Below are 16,548 nucleotides of genomic sequence, written 5' to 3' on the forward strand. Positions count from 1 at the left end.
TCGAATTGTGTCGAATTGAGTTTTCTTTCCAGGGTGATAACCCACAACCCTAATAAAAGGACAGATAATTGCTTTTCCAATGGTCATTGAAGTACATTTGATACGTTTATATTGAGAAAATGCAGTATTTGTGGTTATGACATATAGCCAGGACAAGTATTACTCACTCCAGCCAAATGTGCACTTTGAAAGTTAATGAACTTTCCACATCGTTTATGCAAACTTCTAGGCACACAAGGCTTCAATTACTTTGCTTTGACGATTCGCTTCCAACGCTGTCTTTTTCAATCAGTCCACTAAAATGTGATAAAAACAAAGGCATGGACGAGCTCTTGGCAGACGATGAGCAGGAGACGCGGCGGCTAATTAATATTCACCGCCCAAGCGTTTTGTGTGTAGCTCACTCCTGACACCTTTATTGCGCTTTATTGCACACTTTTATGGAGCGGCGTGCGCTTGCCAGGTTGCAAAATGGGAGGAAAATAGACAAAGAGGCACCGAGAGTGTGAAGCGCCGTTTGACGTTTTTAAGACGCGGCCGACAAATCAAACGTTAAGCTCTCAAGCTGGTATTCGTTTTTACAAGGATGTCAGGGCAAGAGGCCGATTGATTTTGAAGGGTTTCTGAGCCGAGAGGTCAGATAAGCTCGGTAAATGGTCTGTGCTAAGCGCTCCCATTCCCTAACAATCTTCTTTATAGCAAAGCAAGAAGAGCCTTTTAATTTCAGAGCCAAGATACAAGCTAAAATGGGATACACAAATGTCAACAAACGGGCCTTATTTGGGCCTCGATTCCCCTCCAATCACAAAAAACGGTCAAGTGGACAATTCGAAATAATCAAACATCTCATGTGTGGGAAATCTCCAGTTTTAAAAATTTACAGATTAAGTTCGTGCTCCCACTATCCAATATTTTTAGAATCGATTAATTTATTGATTATTCAATCGATTAATTGGATTTATTTTAATTTTGCATTAAAGTGTATTACAAAAGCATGTTTTTACCTCGATTACTGTTTATTAACCAGTGATTGGTGTTTTCGTACATTGTATTCATATAGTGATTAAAAAAAAACTCTGGATTTTAAACCAGTTATTTCTCTACAGGAAAAGCAAACCTTATTCAACACTTTTATAAAAAAACAACAACAACAAAATTTTATGATGTAAAAAAAAAAAAGATCAAGAGTTAAATTACAGCATGTCTGTGGTCATCGATCAATCACAACACTGAGTTACAAAATGAAAATCAAATTGATTTTTGGTCATTACCCAAAACATGGAAGACAATAAAAGATTAGGTCAGTTCGGGTTTCTTGTCAGGGTTCTACCGGATTTCAAACTTTTACATTTTGAAAGATTATGAAGAGCTGGGGTCCAATGTCTGTCATTATTTAATTATTTTTAAAAAAAGCCTATTGATTTTGACATAAAACACAGATCAAGTACCAAAGTAGTCCATGTCAGTTGTCATATTGATTCAGAAAATTCATGTTTGAACATTACTTCTTTATGGAAAGACTAGAATGATATATTTTGGATAATATCCGACAAAAGTAAGCCAAACTCATAGGTTTGCGTTCTTTGTCGGGTACTGTCGTGCGCCATTTTAAACTGGGCTTTAAACTTTGACTCTAAAGCAAAAAACTTTTACATTTTAACTCATTCACTGCCATTGATGCCTAATTTTTTATAATCTTTTGTTGTTGTTTTTTAATCGTGAATTAATGAGTGAAGTCACGCGATTAATTATAATTAATTTTAATCACCTGACGCCCCTTATTTTTAATAATCTTGTCTTCTTCTTTTTTTTTTTTTTAAAGAAAAGATTTTTAAAAAGATAATAAAAAATTAGGGGCATCAGGCGATTAGAATTTGTAATCGTAATTAATCGCATGGTTTCACTAGTTAACTCAAGATTAATCACAAATTTTATATCTGTTCTAAATGTAAAAATAAAAAAATTCTAGGTTTTCATACTCTTATTAACAAAAGTGGAAAAAAATGTTAAACTAATAGAAATAGTTCAAATGAATTTTTCACGTTTATAGCTGTCAATGGCAGTGAATGAATTAAAAAGAAAAGATAAAAAATTTGGAGCACCAGGTGATTACAATTTTAATCGTAATTAATCGCATGATTTTACTAGTTAACTCACGATTAATCACAAATTTTATATCTGTTCTAAATGTAAAAATAAAAAAATTCTAGGTTTTCATACTCTTGTTAACAAAAGTGGAAAAAAATGTTAAACTAATAGAAATAGTTCAAATGAATTTTTCACGTTTATAGCCGTCAATGGCAGTGAATGAATTAAAAAGAAAAGATAAAAAATTTGGAGCATCAAGTGATTACAATTTTAATCGTAATTAATCGCATGACTTTAATAGTTAACTCAAGATTAATCACAAATTTTACATCTGTTCTAAATGAACAATAAAAAATTCTGGGTTTTTATACTCTTGTTAACAAAAGTGGAAAAAATGTTAAACTAATAGAAATAGTTCAAATGAATTTTTGACGTTTATAGCCGTCAATGGCAGTAAATGAGTTAAAGACATGCTAATGAAATAGCCAAGTCAAGGTCATTTATCCATAAAAAAAAAAGTGAGATCAGCATTGAGTATTATAGTATACTCATTGACTGTCTTCAAACCTTCAGATATGATGTCACAATGTCCAAGATAAACAACTCATGCTTTTGGGTGTCATCAATAAAGTCATTAAAATCTGTACAGATTTTCCTGGATTATTTCTGATGTCAATGCAAGAACGCTCTCAATTAGGGTGTCTCAATTACACGGAATTAATCAGAGGTTGTACCGGCCCGTGTTTTTTTGTCCACTGCCTATCAATGTCCCAACATTTTTCCAAGCCATTTTCCTCTCTTCGCTGAGAGGACACAGCGTTTGGCTACACAGCGTGTTCTACTTAATTATAGAAGCAGCAGGTGTAATCATTTGCCCAATTAGCTTTTACACTCCATCGCGAAGTGAAAACACACGCGGCAACCGCGGTGTCATTTATCAGCAGCGGCGTAATGAGCGAGAGGCTCCAATTCGTAATTTAAAGACAAACAAGCGCAACGGGCTCGCTTGATGAAAGACGTCGTTTGAAAGGCTGCCACGTATCGTGCGCGTACGTGCTCGGAAAATACCGCCGAGATTGTTGGCAAGTGGGAGTCGTGCGTCGTCCAAAAAAAAAGGGGGCTGGGACGTGAAGAAAGCGAGAGGTGGGCTCCGGGGAGCTGCGGGGAGTAGGTCAACACGCCTGACTCAGTCCTGACTCACAACGGAGGCGGTGCGGATCCGCCAACTCTTTCCCCAAATCCAGGAGCTAATACGGAAGATGTTAAGGGAAATTGCGATACGGCGCAAACATGCGTTCCAACATTAATTTGACAAGGCTGCGCAAGGCATGACGTGGCTCAGACTCAGATGAAAGGCTTTAATTAAAGTTTCATTGAACTGAATAGTTGAAGTTACACCCGGCGACCTCGCTTGCTCGCAGCAAACTCTGGTCAAAGCAGATAAGATTTGACGGATACATGAAGATAAATTCACTTAAGTCGGGTATGCGCATAAAGAAAGTGACAGTCTTCATATAATGAACGTGTTCAATATTTATGGCCAAAAATCTTCTGTGTGGGGAGAAGCCGATGCATTTTCCTATCTAGTTGGAACCCGGTTAAGACCATCGGGTCACTCATTGTCCCACCTTTGTGGGGGTGGCCAAGACGGCATTAGAATACAGAAAATATTTGACTTTCTTCCGCATCTGGCAGAAAACGACTAGTTACTATTAACTCATTCACTGCCATTGACGGCTATAGACGTAAAAAAAATCATTTAAACAATTTCCATTAGTTAATTTTTTTTCCCACTTTTGTTGACAAGAGTATGAAAACCTAGACATTTTTTATTGTACATTTAGAACAGATGTCAAATTTGTGATTAATCGTGCGTTAACTAGTGAAGTCATGCGATTAGTTACAATAAAAATTTGAATCGCCTGTCGCCCCTAATTTCTTTTTTCTTCTTCTAAAATCTTTTTCTTTTTTTAATGAATTTATGGCAGCGTAGGAGTTAATTAGGGCTTGACCTATTAATCGGCCGCCGATTATTAATGATGTGCCCAAAAAATAGATTCTCATAAGAATCGCGATTCTCATTTAGTATGATTCTGAATCGATTTTAATTGTCACAAAATCGATTTTATTTAAATTATTTTATACTGTCTTGCCCTTGTTTGTATGTGCCTTTATTGGGAGCACTGTTCATGTTTTACACGATTTGGCCACTTGGGGGCAGTGTGGTTCCACGTGCTCTGATACACTGTTAAGTTGTAGCCACATAGAAGCAAAAAGTCATGATCAAGTTATTCCAATAAGTTTTTTTTTTTTGGCAGTGTAGGATGTTAAGATGCTTCTCTGTGTACATTCCTGAAGCGTATGAATATATACATATACATACATATATATATATGTATGAATAGTCGTTCTTTTGAGTGATAAAAGTGCCGCGAGTAGCGCGCTAATTAGCATTAGCGAGTCAGGCTGGAGTAGATCATGACAATTCTTTGCATATCTATAAATTGAAATCATTGTCATTCAAATACATTTTTTTTATCTAAAATCGTTCTGAATTGATAATCGATTCTGAATCGAATCGTAGAACCAAAAATCGGAATCGAATCGTGAGACAAAGATTCCCAGCCCTACCGATTAGTCGGCCGATTATTGGCCTTCAAACATCGGCCAAATGAACCAAATGGCCTTTCATTTTCCCCTTAAAACGTTATTGAAGAAAACCGAAGTGTTCCATGCTTTGAAAGTACCCTGAATGCACCATTTTGCTTGCGCAGCATTAGCAACTAGCAAGTGTGTAGCGTATGTTATCCTGTTGTCCCGTCATTTAAGCAGTTTAATGACACCGCAGTTGGAGTTTACTGTAAAACTGAACACACGACGTTATTTACAAAACATGCTTCGTTTTTTAAAACATCGCTAGCCTAGCGCTAATGCTAAAAACAAAGGGAGGATCCCATTCAAATGCTAACAGGGAGTTAGCATCAACTTCGGGAGTGTTTTTACTTCAAATAACAAATATCCACACACAAATGTTGTGGGAAAACATACCCACGGGTGAGATAACACCACACAAAGGCACAAATTCTTCCCAATGTGAGAAAAACGAGTTAGTTGAATAGAATTCAATCGCAACTTTCTTCTGGACTCACTTTAAGCATGTACGCCATGGATGCACGGCGCCACACCGCCCCCAAGAGGCCAAAACGCACAGGAACAGTCAGTACTGAAGCGAGATCCAGCCTCCCACCACTAAGCAATTGCGATAAAGTAGATATGTGAAAGAAAGGAAAAGTTGCCCTGAAAAGGACAAACAACAAAGTAGACGCCTGCCTTTTAATTTCCAATGCTGAAATCAACCGTTTCAATTTCCTCTCTCCACTACTAGCACATTAGCTAGTAAGGCAGCCAAAGTGCTAATGTGTTGTGCCTATCAATGAATACTGGCTGCACGCCATTCTGTAGAACCCGCTGCGCCGTTCATCTCAAGTGTGTGAGTGTACCGTGTCACAACGGCGCCAGACTTAATAGCCTGAAATAGTACAAGGTCAACAATGCAATCGTTTTGCCTTGACGAGAGCCATCATCTGGAGGACTAGCATGCGTCTGTCTGCGTTAAACAACACGTCATCAGCAATTCAACATCACGGAAGATACCATCTTTGTTTTCGGAGGTTCCACTATAATAAACTACGCCGGCTGCTATATTTACATAACATCAGACTGCAAATGTGTGACAAAAGGCTATTTGGGATCAGACCTCGGCACATCGGAGGAGGCTGTACTGTACTGCCAGATCGGAGCAGATGGCGCAGTTGGACATTTTCCATCCTCGGAAGGAAAAAAACATAAGCCTGATGCGTCTTTGAAGTCCTGCACCTGTCCAATTTGGCAGCCACCGCCGTCGCGCCTTGACCTTCAGACATCTCGTTGTGGAGGCACTAAGAGCCGGCTGCAGCAGCACATGTGGAAACACCTGCCCGCCACCGAATGTCTGCAGATGGAAGACTTGGCTAGTGCTGGGTGGCCCACATGTCGGCTCTTGCTTCACTCACTCAACATATTTGGACAAAAAGTCTAACTTCATCACTGTGTTATAGGGCTGGGTCACGACGATTCCAATTTCCTCAATTTCGATTTTCTTTCCGATTCACTTCAATCCGATATTGATTAATTATGGAATAGGGGTGTGACCCCCCCAAAAAAATCGATTCTCATTTAGTATGATTCAGAATCGATTTTAAATGTCCCAAAATCGATTTTATTTCAATTATTTTATACTGTCTTGCCTTTGTTTGTGTGTGCCTTTATTTGGAGCGCTGTTCATGTTGGCCACTGAGGGGCAGTGTGGTTCCACGCGGTCTGTTGTAGTTGTAGCCACATTAGAGAGTAGAAGGAAAAAGTCACAATCAAGTTATTCCATTAAAAGTTGTTTTTTTTTGCAGTGTGGAGCTGTTCTTTTGAGTGATAAAAGTGCCGCGAGTAGCGCGCTAATTAGCATTAGCGAGGCAGACTGGAGTAGATCATTACAATCCCTTGCATATCTATAGATTGAAACAAAAATCATTGTCAATCAAATCATTTTAAAGCAAAAATCATTCTTAATCAAAAATCGATTCTGAATCGAATGGCAGACCCAAAAATCGGAATTGAACTGTGAGACATTCAAAGATTCCCACCCCTATCATGGAACATCAATTCTTAATTAAATATCAAGGACATGATAAAAATAGTAACTGGTTAAATGATTTTGTTTATTAATGAAAGTAGCGTGTTATAATCACTTACGTGACGCACGAACATTGACACCAGCAAGGTTGAGACGACATTTTTTTCATAATTCTAATTCAATGATTGTAAATACAAATTAAATAGAGTCTGAATGATCTAAAAATGCGATAAATTTTTTAAAATACTTAAAAAAACAGTAGGATACATAAAAGGCCTTTAAAATTCTATTTCTTATGAATTTATGGGAAAAACAGATATTAAAATAACCGATTCATGGTTTTACGAATCTATATCAGGCTTGAAAAGGAAAATCTATATATATTTTTTTTAAACACAGCTCTACTGTTTCTGTGCATTAATCTCCTTCCCTCTTTCCAATATAGCCAAACATGTACTAAGCACAAATGTCAGGTTGTAGAAATCTAGACATTGTCACGTCTAATGCAATCATTTTTTCTCCCTGAGCAACAACTATGACTTTATGTTCTTAAAATCATGAGCAATCTTGAACGTACCCCAGCTGACTTTAGGCAAGAAGTAGCAACAAATGTGATTTACATTTGCTTTACTACATTGTGTTCACCCGTCTGCTTTAGCGTCTAATTGTTGCTATTTCTCTCTGACGCAATAGAAGGCAAGACTGCAAGTGAATATTATACACTTCTATTAATAGACACAGATGTGCAAGCTAAATTCCAACAACATCGTAGTAGGTCAAATTCCTGGATACGTAATAATGTACTCGGACCACACGGCATCTTTCCATTAAGTTGACTTTATAGCAGTTTTTTTGCATAATCATGCTGGCAGATGGACAAACAAGACGGCAGATGTGGGTGAACATGAACATGAAAATTGCTTATGTAACGCATTGCCGCTCCTAAAAGCCACAGCATTTGCCCCACATTTCTCACTCCGTCACAATTTACTTGACTTTATTCCTTCCCTCGTTTGGGATGAAAAAATGTGCAGCGGTTCTAGCTGAGTCGGGCCCGATGTCAGCGCAAAGGTCGTGTGAGGCACTTTTGGTTATCTGCCGTAGACTAATGCAGCTAATTAAGGGCATCACCGCAAGGAAGGTGCTACTATTCTCAGCACACTCCAGGGGATGCTGTCTCCCCGACTCGGACCGCCGGACATGTGTTTTTACACACACGCACACACCTCCGCACTCAATTTAGAAAGTCACATGCGCGCGGTTCACACACAAGCGCAGCAGCGCTATTAACTCATTCACTTCCATTGACAGAAGAGAAATCACTTTAACTATTTCTATTAGTTTAACTTTTTTCTTCCATTTTTTTAACAATAGTATGAAAACCTTTTTTTTTGTACATTTAGAACAGATATACAATTTGTGATTAATCGCGAGTTAACTAATGAAATCATGCGATTAATTACGATTACAAATTTTAATCGCCTGATGCACCTAATTTTTTAATAATCTTTTATTTTAAACAAACAAAAAACATTAAAAAAATATATATTATTTTTTTTATTTTTAAGAAAAGAGTATTAGAAATTATAATTATAAACAAAAAAAACATTACAATTTTTTAAATCCTTTTTTTAATTAATTTGACCTATTTCTATTAGTTTAACATTTCTTTCCCCATTTTTTTTAACAAGAGTATGAAAGCCTACATTTTTTTTTGTACATTTAGAACAGATATAAAATTTGTGATTAATCGTGAGTTAACTAGTGAAGTCATGCGATTAATTACGATTAAAAATTTTAATCGCCTGATGCACCTAATTTTTTAAATAATCTTTTATTTTAAACAAACAAAAAACATTGAAAAAAAATTATAATCTTTTTTTTTTATTTTTAAGAAAAGAGTATTAAAAATTATAATTATAAACAAAAAAAACATTACAATTTTTTTAATCCTTTTTTTTTTTTAATTAATTTGACCTATTTCTATTAGTTTAACATTTTTTTCCCCATTTTTTTGAACAAGAGTATGAAAGCCTAGAATTTTTTTTTGTACATTTAGAACAGATATAAAATTTGTGATTAATCGTGAGTTAACTAGTGAAGTCATGCGATTAATTACGATTAAAATTTTTAATCACCTGATGCACCTAATTTTTTAATAATCTTTTATCTTAAACAAACATAAAACATAAAAAAATATATAATCTTTTTTTATTTTTAAGAAAAGAGTATTAAAAATTATAATTATACACAAAAAAAACATTACAATTTTTTTAATCCATTTTTTTTAAATTAATTTGACCTATTTCTATTAGTTTAACATTTTTTTCCCCATTTTTTTGAACAAGAGTATGAAAGCCTAGAATTTTTTTTTGTACATTTAGAACAGATATAAAATTTGTGACTAATTGTGAGTTAACTAGTGAAGTCATGCGATTAATTACGATTACAAATTTTAATCACCTGATGCCCCCAATTTTTAATAATCTTTTCTTTCTTTATTTTTTTAATAATCTTTATTATTTTTTTTTTTTTAAGAAAAGATTATTAAAAATTAGGGGCGCTAGGCGATTACAATTTTTAATCAAAATGAATCGCATGACTTCACTAGTTAACTCACAATTAATCACAAACTTGATATCTGTTCTAATACAATAAAAAAAAAATCTAGGTTTTCATACTCTTGTTAAGAAAAGTGGGAAAAAATGTGAAACTAATAGAAATAGTTCAAATGAATTTTTGACGTCTATAGCCGTCAATGGCAGTGAATGAGTTAAACATGCTAATGCAAAGCTGTGATGTTACGTCGGCTTTATGAGGAAATTAATGCTTTCTGCCTGGTTTGCGCGACAGATGATGAGATCTGACTTCCTTTGTTGCAGACCTTTGCCAGGCACAATTGAAAAGCAATTATCCTCTAACTTTACCGAATTGATATTTGTTTATGTCAAAGCAAGAAAATGATGAATTTTGCATATCCAATATCCAAAGCAAGATTACGGCATTAGGATGGGTGCATATTTCTTGTCAGAGGCAGATAGGGGCTCAATTTTCTACCAATCATCTTCAAACCGGATTTGCAGAGTCATAGTTTGCAGAGGTCGATCCAAGGTCAAATCGGTGGGTACACGTTGCTTGCCAGAGCTCTGTAGGGACTCCATTTTCTGCCAATTATCTTAAAAACCCTTCATTTTGAACATCATTATCGGCACAAGGTTGCAGAGGCAACTCGGCTATCGATCATTTGAAATGAAAGTTCGAACCAGGGTGAAAAAAAAACAATGAAACCTCCACCACGGTTACTATTATGTGCAAAATGATCTGAATTGATTTTGCATATCTGACAGGATTGTAGAGGTAGCTTTAAATTCAAACTTTGCCATCAAACTTTTTAAAGTTGTTTCTCTATGCCACAGGTCAGCAACCTTTCCTGTCAAAAGAGCCTTTTCAGGCCAAATAAATAACCAAAAATGTTTCTGGAGCCGCTAAATATTTGAAGATCTTTTACCGTTTGTCTCTAGTTTTTGAATTGAATTCATTTTTGATAATTTGTTGTACATTTTAAGACTTTTCTTCCTTTCTGTTAAATTTCTGACATTTTTGGCAATTTTATGGACATTTTTCTTTTTTGGACATTTTGTGGCTATTTTTGACATTTTTTCCTGCCTTTTTTGCCAGCAATTTTCTTCTTTTGTTTTTGGACATTTTATAGTTACTTTTTAAACATTTTTCTTTCTGTTTTAATTTATTTATTTTTGACTTTTTTCGGAGTGGCAATTTTGGATACATTTTATGGTAATTTTCGGGTTTTCTTCTTTTGTTTTGGGATATTTTATTGTTACTTTTTGAACATTTTCTTTTCTGCCTTTGATTTTTTAAGTACATTTTTTGACTTTTTTGGCAATTCCCAAAATATTTTATGGTAATTTTATGCCTGTTTGTGGACATTTTAGATTACTTTTTGAACATTCTCTCTTCTGCCTTTTTTTTTTTTTAAATTCAATTCTCTGACATTTTTGGCAATCTCATGGACATTTAATGGTAAATTTAATTTATGATTTTACTCTTCCTTTTTGGACATTTTATGGTCACTTTTCGGACATTTTATGGTCACTTTTCGGACATTTTTAGTAAAAAAAAAAAAAAAAACGTTTTCATCTTTTTCTGGTAACTTAAAACTTTGGACTTTTTGGGAATATTTAATTATTCATTTTTTAAAACTCAAAATCATTAATTAATTTGAAGAATATTTGACGTAAAAAAACTACAAATAAAATAAATATGTTAAAAAAATATTTTTTTTTTTTTTAGAGATCTACAGGGAACCTAAAAGACTGGACTAAAAGAGCCACATGTTACAGACCCCTGCTCTACGTCAAAACAATATAAATATATTTTTGCTATCTGATGGAAGACTGCAAAAGAGGCTGAAAAACTATTCTACAGTTAATCTCATCCAGACACCTTGGTTATTTTTTGTGTCCAAGAATATCTGAAATGCAAGGGAAGCAGATTTCCTTATTTGCGCCATGAGAGCATGAATTAATCAGTGCTTCTCTGATATAACTTCCCTAGACTCGTTAGTACCAGGAGCCTCCATACAGACACCGATACCCTTGCGTTTTAGCACAGTCAGCCCACTCGCTCCTGAAATATTAACCTCTCTATATTTCACTCATCATTTGACTAACATCCATCTATTTCGATATAAGTGGCAATACACTCAAGACTGGTCACCATGAACTACTGCACACAAAGTCCCGAGCTAAGATTCGTAACTTTGAGGCAGACGTGCTAACCAGATGAATCACCACAAAAAAAGTCAAACATGAACATTCTTAAAGCAAATAAACTTCCATGCATCAGCGCACATATGCAATTGCCCCTTTGTTCCTCATTGTGACAAACACACTTTCACAAGCACACACACTCACCGCATGGTCGAAATTTGTGTGCGTACGTCTCGGGATCCGTGGTGATGCCACTCGCTCCATTCCGCTTATATTTCGCCTCCATTTCCCGGCCTCGCTGATTGAATAATCCGAAAAATTGGACTGGAGTAGAAGGCGCTCACTAAGTAGAAAACACTATGAATGATTCAGGGTCGCGTATGTCAGACAGGTCGCGGGGGGGGCTTGTCGTCAAACCGTGGTTGTGGTCGATTTGCGCAGGATTGTTTTCTGGGGTTTGAAGGAACCCGGGTGGGGAGGTACGCAAGGCGGGAGGGGAGGCGTGTTGGCCTTGGGTGGGAAACTGTGGCTGACCGAGAGGCCGCCGTTCTCCAGCATGAGTTTGTGAGGAAGAGGAGGAGGGGAGGAAGAGGAGCAGTAGTGCACGGGGCTAAGCCGCATTTCGCTCAGCTCGGACTGCGAGTGCAGCTCTGAGTCATCCACGTCGTACTGCAGGTCGCAGTCCGGACAGTAACCGTGGTACTGGACCTTCTCGCTGAAACGGACGCGCTCCCTCTGCTCCCTGCCGGGGGCCTTGGGGCATTTGTTCTTTTCGTGGCGGAGAAGGGGCATGGGTCTGGGCAGTGTGGGAACCAGGCTCGACTCCGAGACGCCGCTGTCGTTGGTAATGAAACACGACGTCGGGGAGAATAAATCCCGGTTGGGCTTCAAGGAAAAAACGCCACCGTTCTTCAATAAGGATCCGTTAGCTTTGGATAAATTCCCTGATAGCACTAACGTGGGATGAGGCAGATTCTTCCCGTTGTGGTCCTCGGCTCTCGCCGAGGTGAGTCTGGGTGGCGGCAAAGGCGGGTGCGCCCTCTTGTGTACGGTCAGGACGGCGGGAGGGAGGGCGAGGAGCGGGACGGCAGGGGTCGGCGGTGTGAAGAGGCAGTCGTCGGCCAAGAGCTTCATCTTCTCCAGGCTGGACGCGGTGGTGGTGGTGGTGGCGGTGGAACTGGAGCTGGAGTTGAGCGTGTCCGTCTTGGAGCTGTCCGTCAGGCCGTCCTCCTCCAGCTGCAGGTCGCACGTCAGGGTGTCGATATCGTGGACGACCTGACGAAGACAGGACGTGTCACATCAACCATAAACATAATTAATGAGCGTTATTCTCTCCTCATTCCGATCCATGCGTCCAAAAGCTCAAAGTTGACACGGCTACACTTGGAATGAGGAGGCTGATTCGGGAGATTAAAAATCGATTGAGATATCACACTGACACCCGCACTGTGGGGAGAAAAAGAAATATCTCAGCAATTTATGGGGACGGCCATGAGCCTGCCAGACCAGCACCTGATTGATGGACTGCAACAATCCCGTTCGGCATCGCAAGCGAAGAAAGCGGCAAAAGCGACAACAATCCGGCATGGAAATGTCATTTGTAAGGACACAGACACGAATCCAGGAGGAATTCCAGATCTGGTTCTTTAGTTCCCTTGAGTGTTAAGATCCACAAACACACTAAAACCTGATCTGACAACTAAACAGACAATCTGGATCAGATCAAGGGTCAATCTGGTTTGATATTTCAACTATAGACAAATGGAATTGTGTTGAAACTTGATAGCTATAAGCACCCAAATACATCAGATCGGATTTTCCATACCAAATTTAAATTGCGTCTGAATGTGTAATTTGGATTTGATCCAAATATAACATGGTTTGACATTACAGCTTCTATTCTGTAGAGTCAAAACTATCATCCATTTTTCATACCATCAAGATTAACAATAATCTTAAAACACTTAAGTACAGATCTCCCTCTAGCTGCGATTCCGTATGCGATTCCAGATCATGTTCAAGTGACCCAATTTTTGGTTGGTCTAAATTCGATCCAAATCCAGTGAAATCATTTTTAGTCATGATTAAACCCTGGAGAACCCGCGGGGTAAAATTTGGCCCCTATAAATTATGCTACTCAAACAACAAAGACCTTTTTTTCTTCCAGCAGCGATTTTGTCCCTGTGTTCTTGTTTCCATTGGCCAAAGTGTGTTTGTACATTCAAAATCCAGTTCTAAAATGCAACAAATAAAACAAAAAAATTATATTGTTCAATGTAGCTGTGTATTTGATTGATTATTTTATTATTATTTTAAACTAAATAGTTTACTGACAGTTTTTGTTATTCAGATTTTTCAAAATGATACCCCAAAAGGGTCAAATTTCGCCCTAATCCTAAACGAGGGAATAAAGGGTTAAAATTGAAAAAACATATATTTTGGGGTTCAGTGAACTTATAGCAGTCATCTAATGTATAATTCATAATTTTCCAAAGAAGAAAAGGGTTATTGGGTTCTCCAGGGTTAAATAAGCAAAATTGCTGTAGTTGCAGTGTCGTATGTTTCCCAGAACGTAGTGTAGCCTTGACTGTCAGACAAACGGTTTCCAAACAGTAGAGGACGTTGCAAATAACATCAGATAACCGCTCTGCAAGCTACACAAAATGACAGCAAGATGATCAGTCTCGGTTATGAGCATAGTGTGCCAAGGTGGAAAAGGAGACGAGAGAAATGCATTGTGGGAGAATCCAATGAACACCGCGAGAGGAAATTAGGCCAAGAAGGGAGCGATTTAGAAAGAGTGAATTATCCAGACAAATTTGCTGCATACTGTGCGGTAAACACAGAGGAAGTCTCTCAGCGGACTATACAATCTTTGTCAGAGAAAAGGAGGAATATTCAAAAATACTCAGACTTCAAATTTTGGGCAATCAGGAGGCGAACAAAGGCACAACAAGTGTGTCGGAACACAAAAGCAGTAGAACGGCTATTATCTGAGGCTGTTCAGTGCTTCGGCATCAATGGGAATATTCACAAAGGCAGCACTTTTCTAAAATGAGCTAAAATTACATAAACACAGTCCTGGGATACATTACTGTTTTTTGTATGCCTTGTTTTTGCCTAGCTGTTCATGTTGCTTTAAAGTCTATTGCCGTCTACTGAGTTGAATTGGCAACGGTTGTAAAATGTCACCCTTCTGAAAGCGGGCCCACATTTGGGGTCAAGTACACGGGATTCACACGGGTCGGCTGACTATCACGCTTTTTGACACCATTTGTACATAGAGGATCCCTCCACCCTCAAAAGGCGGAGAACCCTCAACCCGCATTAAAACCCAGGTCGTTGATGTTCAAAAGCTGCAGTTCCTCCATTATACTACCTCTCCTTTCTGGCACAATTTTTTCATGAGCAGGAGGAGAAACCCAAAGCGAAGACTAGAACCTAAATCCACAGTACTGTGTTGAAAAACCTGGACAGTGACCACAACGCGAATGGCAGTTTGATCCTATGACTTCATCTTCCCGATCTGGCATTTTCGGAGATATATTTTATTGAGCAAAAGGATTAACCCATTGTTGACAAACCTCCACACTGACAATTGCGCAATCATACCACATCACCAATCCCGACCGTCCCACTTCTGACCCATTTATTGACAGAAATGTGTGACATCAACGATGTGGAGAGTAAAACAGTCACTAAAGCTGATTGAAAATCTTTTTTTTCTTCTGGAGAGCTCAGTATTGTTCATTCGGTAATTTTACCGATTTGACATGTCATCATCATTGCTCTTTTTTTTTTTTGTATGTGGGTGAGTATGTGTATGTGCGTGTGTGTGTATTCATTAGTTCACCTAAAACCTATTAAAAAAATCTCATACCGTTCACCTAAACCGAACACTTCCAGCCAGAGTCGTGAGGCCGTCAGGAGACCCGAGGAAGGACCAAAGAAAAGATAAGAACGTGAAATCCAGCACCGACCAGACACCTGATTGAAAATCTTATCGCCACCCCTCATCTTCACCACCTTATTGTGGGTTTTCTCGTAAAAAAGATCACAAGTCTAAAAAGAAGCCTTGCAGACATTAACGCGCAACTTTCATGTGTCTTGCACTGCAGAGACGATTCCATCGGTGCCTTGAAGCTCAGATGAAGGGTTGCTCTTCCGCTTGTCCTTTGGGAACGTTCTCCCAACTCCACGCAAAAGCTCAGCCAAGACGATCCTTCCTGGTCACCTCTTTCCACAAAAGGCTCTTTCCGTACTGATTGCTGGTTTGCTCAAGGCAGTCAGCTCGAAGATAGTAGATCATGCGATGCGCCCATTCGGCTTGAATTGTCCACAGATTTATGCTAATTCATTACTGTTCAGTGTGTTATTTTTTTTTTCTTCCCGAGTTCAGGAAGGCAAATGCAGCAAGCGGCAAACTACGCACCGTCTTGAATAAAGAGGTTTATTTTCGGTCGCTATATCAAATTACCACTAGACGAGCTTGCCGTCTGACATACAAAAGCCAACCAGGCCGCTTTATATCCACTCCTATAGTTTGATCACATGACGCTAGCATAGCGACTCTATTTGTCTGCATTTCACTTCCTTCCACTGTCTTTTTTTTCTCCCCCCCGAGTTCATTCAGGCATAGCAGAGAGCAGCATATCATGCACCGTCTTGAATAAAAAAGGCTTATTCCTGTGCCAGCGCAGCAACATTATTTGTCAGCAGATTTTTTTTTTTGTCTATTTTTTTTTGGGTCAAACTCAATCTTGATTTTCAAAACAAGATGAGCTCAGCATGGAATCCATCTTTTGTGATACACTGCTTGACATAGGAACGACAACACAGTGTGTTTAATGTCAGCCAGTGATGATTGAAGGATGAAAGGGGCCACGGTGTTCTTTTAGGTACATCCAAGTCCAAGACAATTCTTTTGTAGACTTTGCCATATCTCGGTCTCTGTGCGGTTACAGGAAGTCACTTCAACCTTGTGGCTCAATTTCTTTATAACGACGGCTGCGTGTGTAACTTTTAAAAATGATCATAAAGCCCATTAAGGGCAGAATGTTGGAT

General features: G+C 38.2%; 1 protein-coding gene across 1 annotated transcript in view; it reads right to left on the bottom strand.

Moving 5' to 3' along the window:
* prr16 (proline rich 16) overlaps window positions 1-16,548 on the bottom strand; it is a 32,593-nt gene that overhangs the window by 1,776 nt on the left and 14,269 nt on the right. Inside the window, exon 3 of the mRNA XM_077562074.1 lies at window positions 11,689-12,759. Coding sequence (XP_077418200.1) covers window positions 11,896-12,759 — 864 coding nt within the window. The 3' untranslated portion in view covers window positions 11,689-11,895. The remainder of the gene's footprint in view (window positions 1-11,688; window positions 12,760-16,548) is intronic.

The sequence above is a fragment of the Vanacampus margaritifer genome, chromosome 3 (assembly GCF_051991255.1).
Source record: "Vanacampus margaritifer isolate UIUO_Vmar chromosome 3, RoL_Vmar_1.0, whole genome shotgun sequence".
In the NCBI taxonomy this organism is placed as follows: Eukaryota; Metazoa; Chordata; class Actinopteri; order Syngnathiformes; family Syngnathidae; genus Vanacampus; species Vanacampus margaritifer.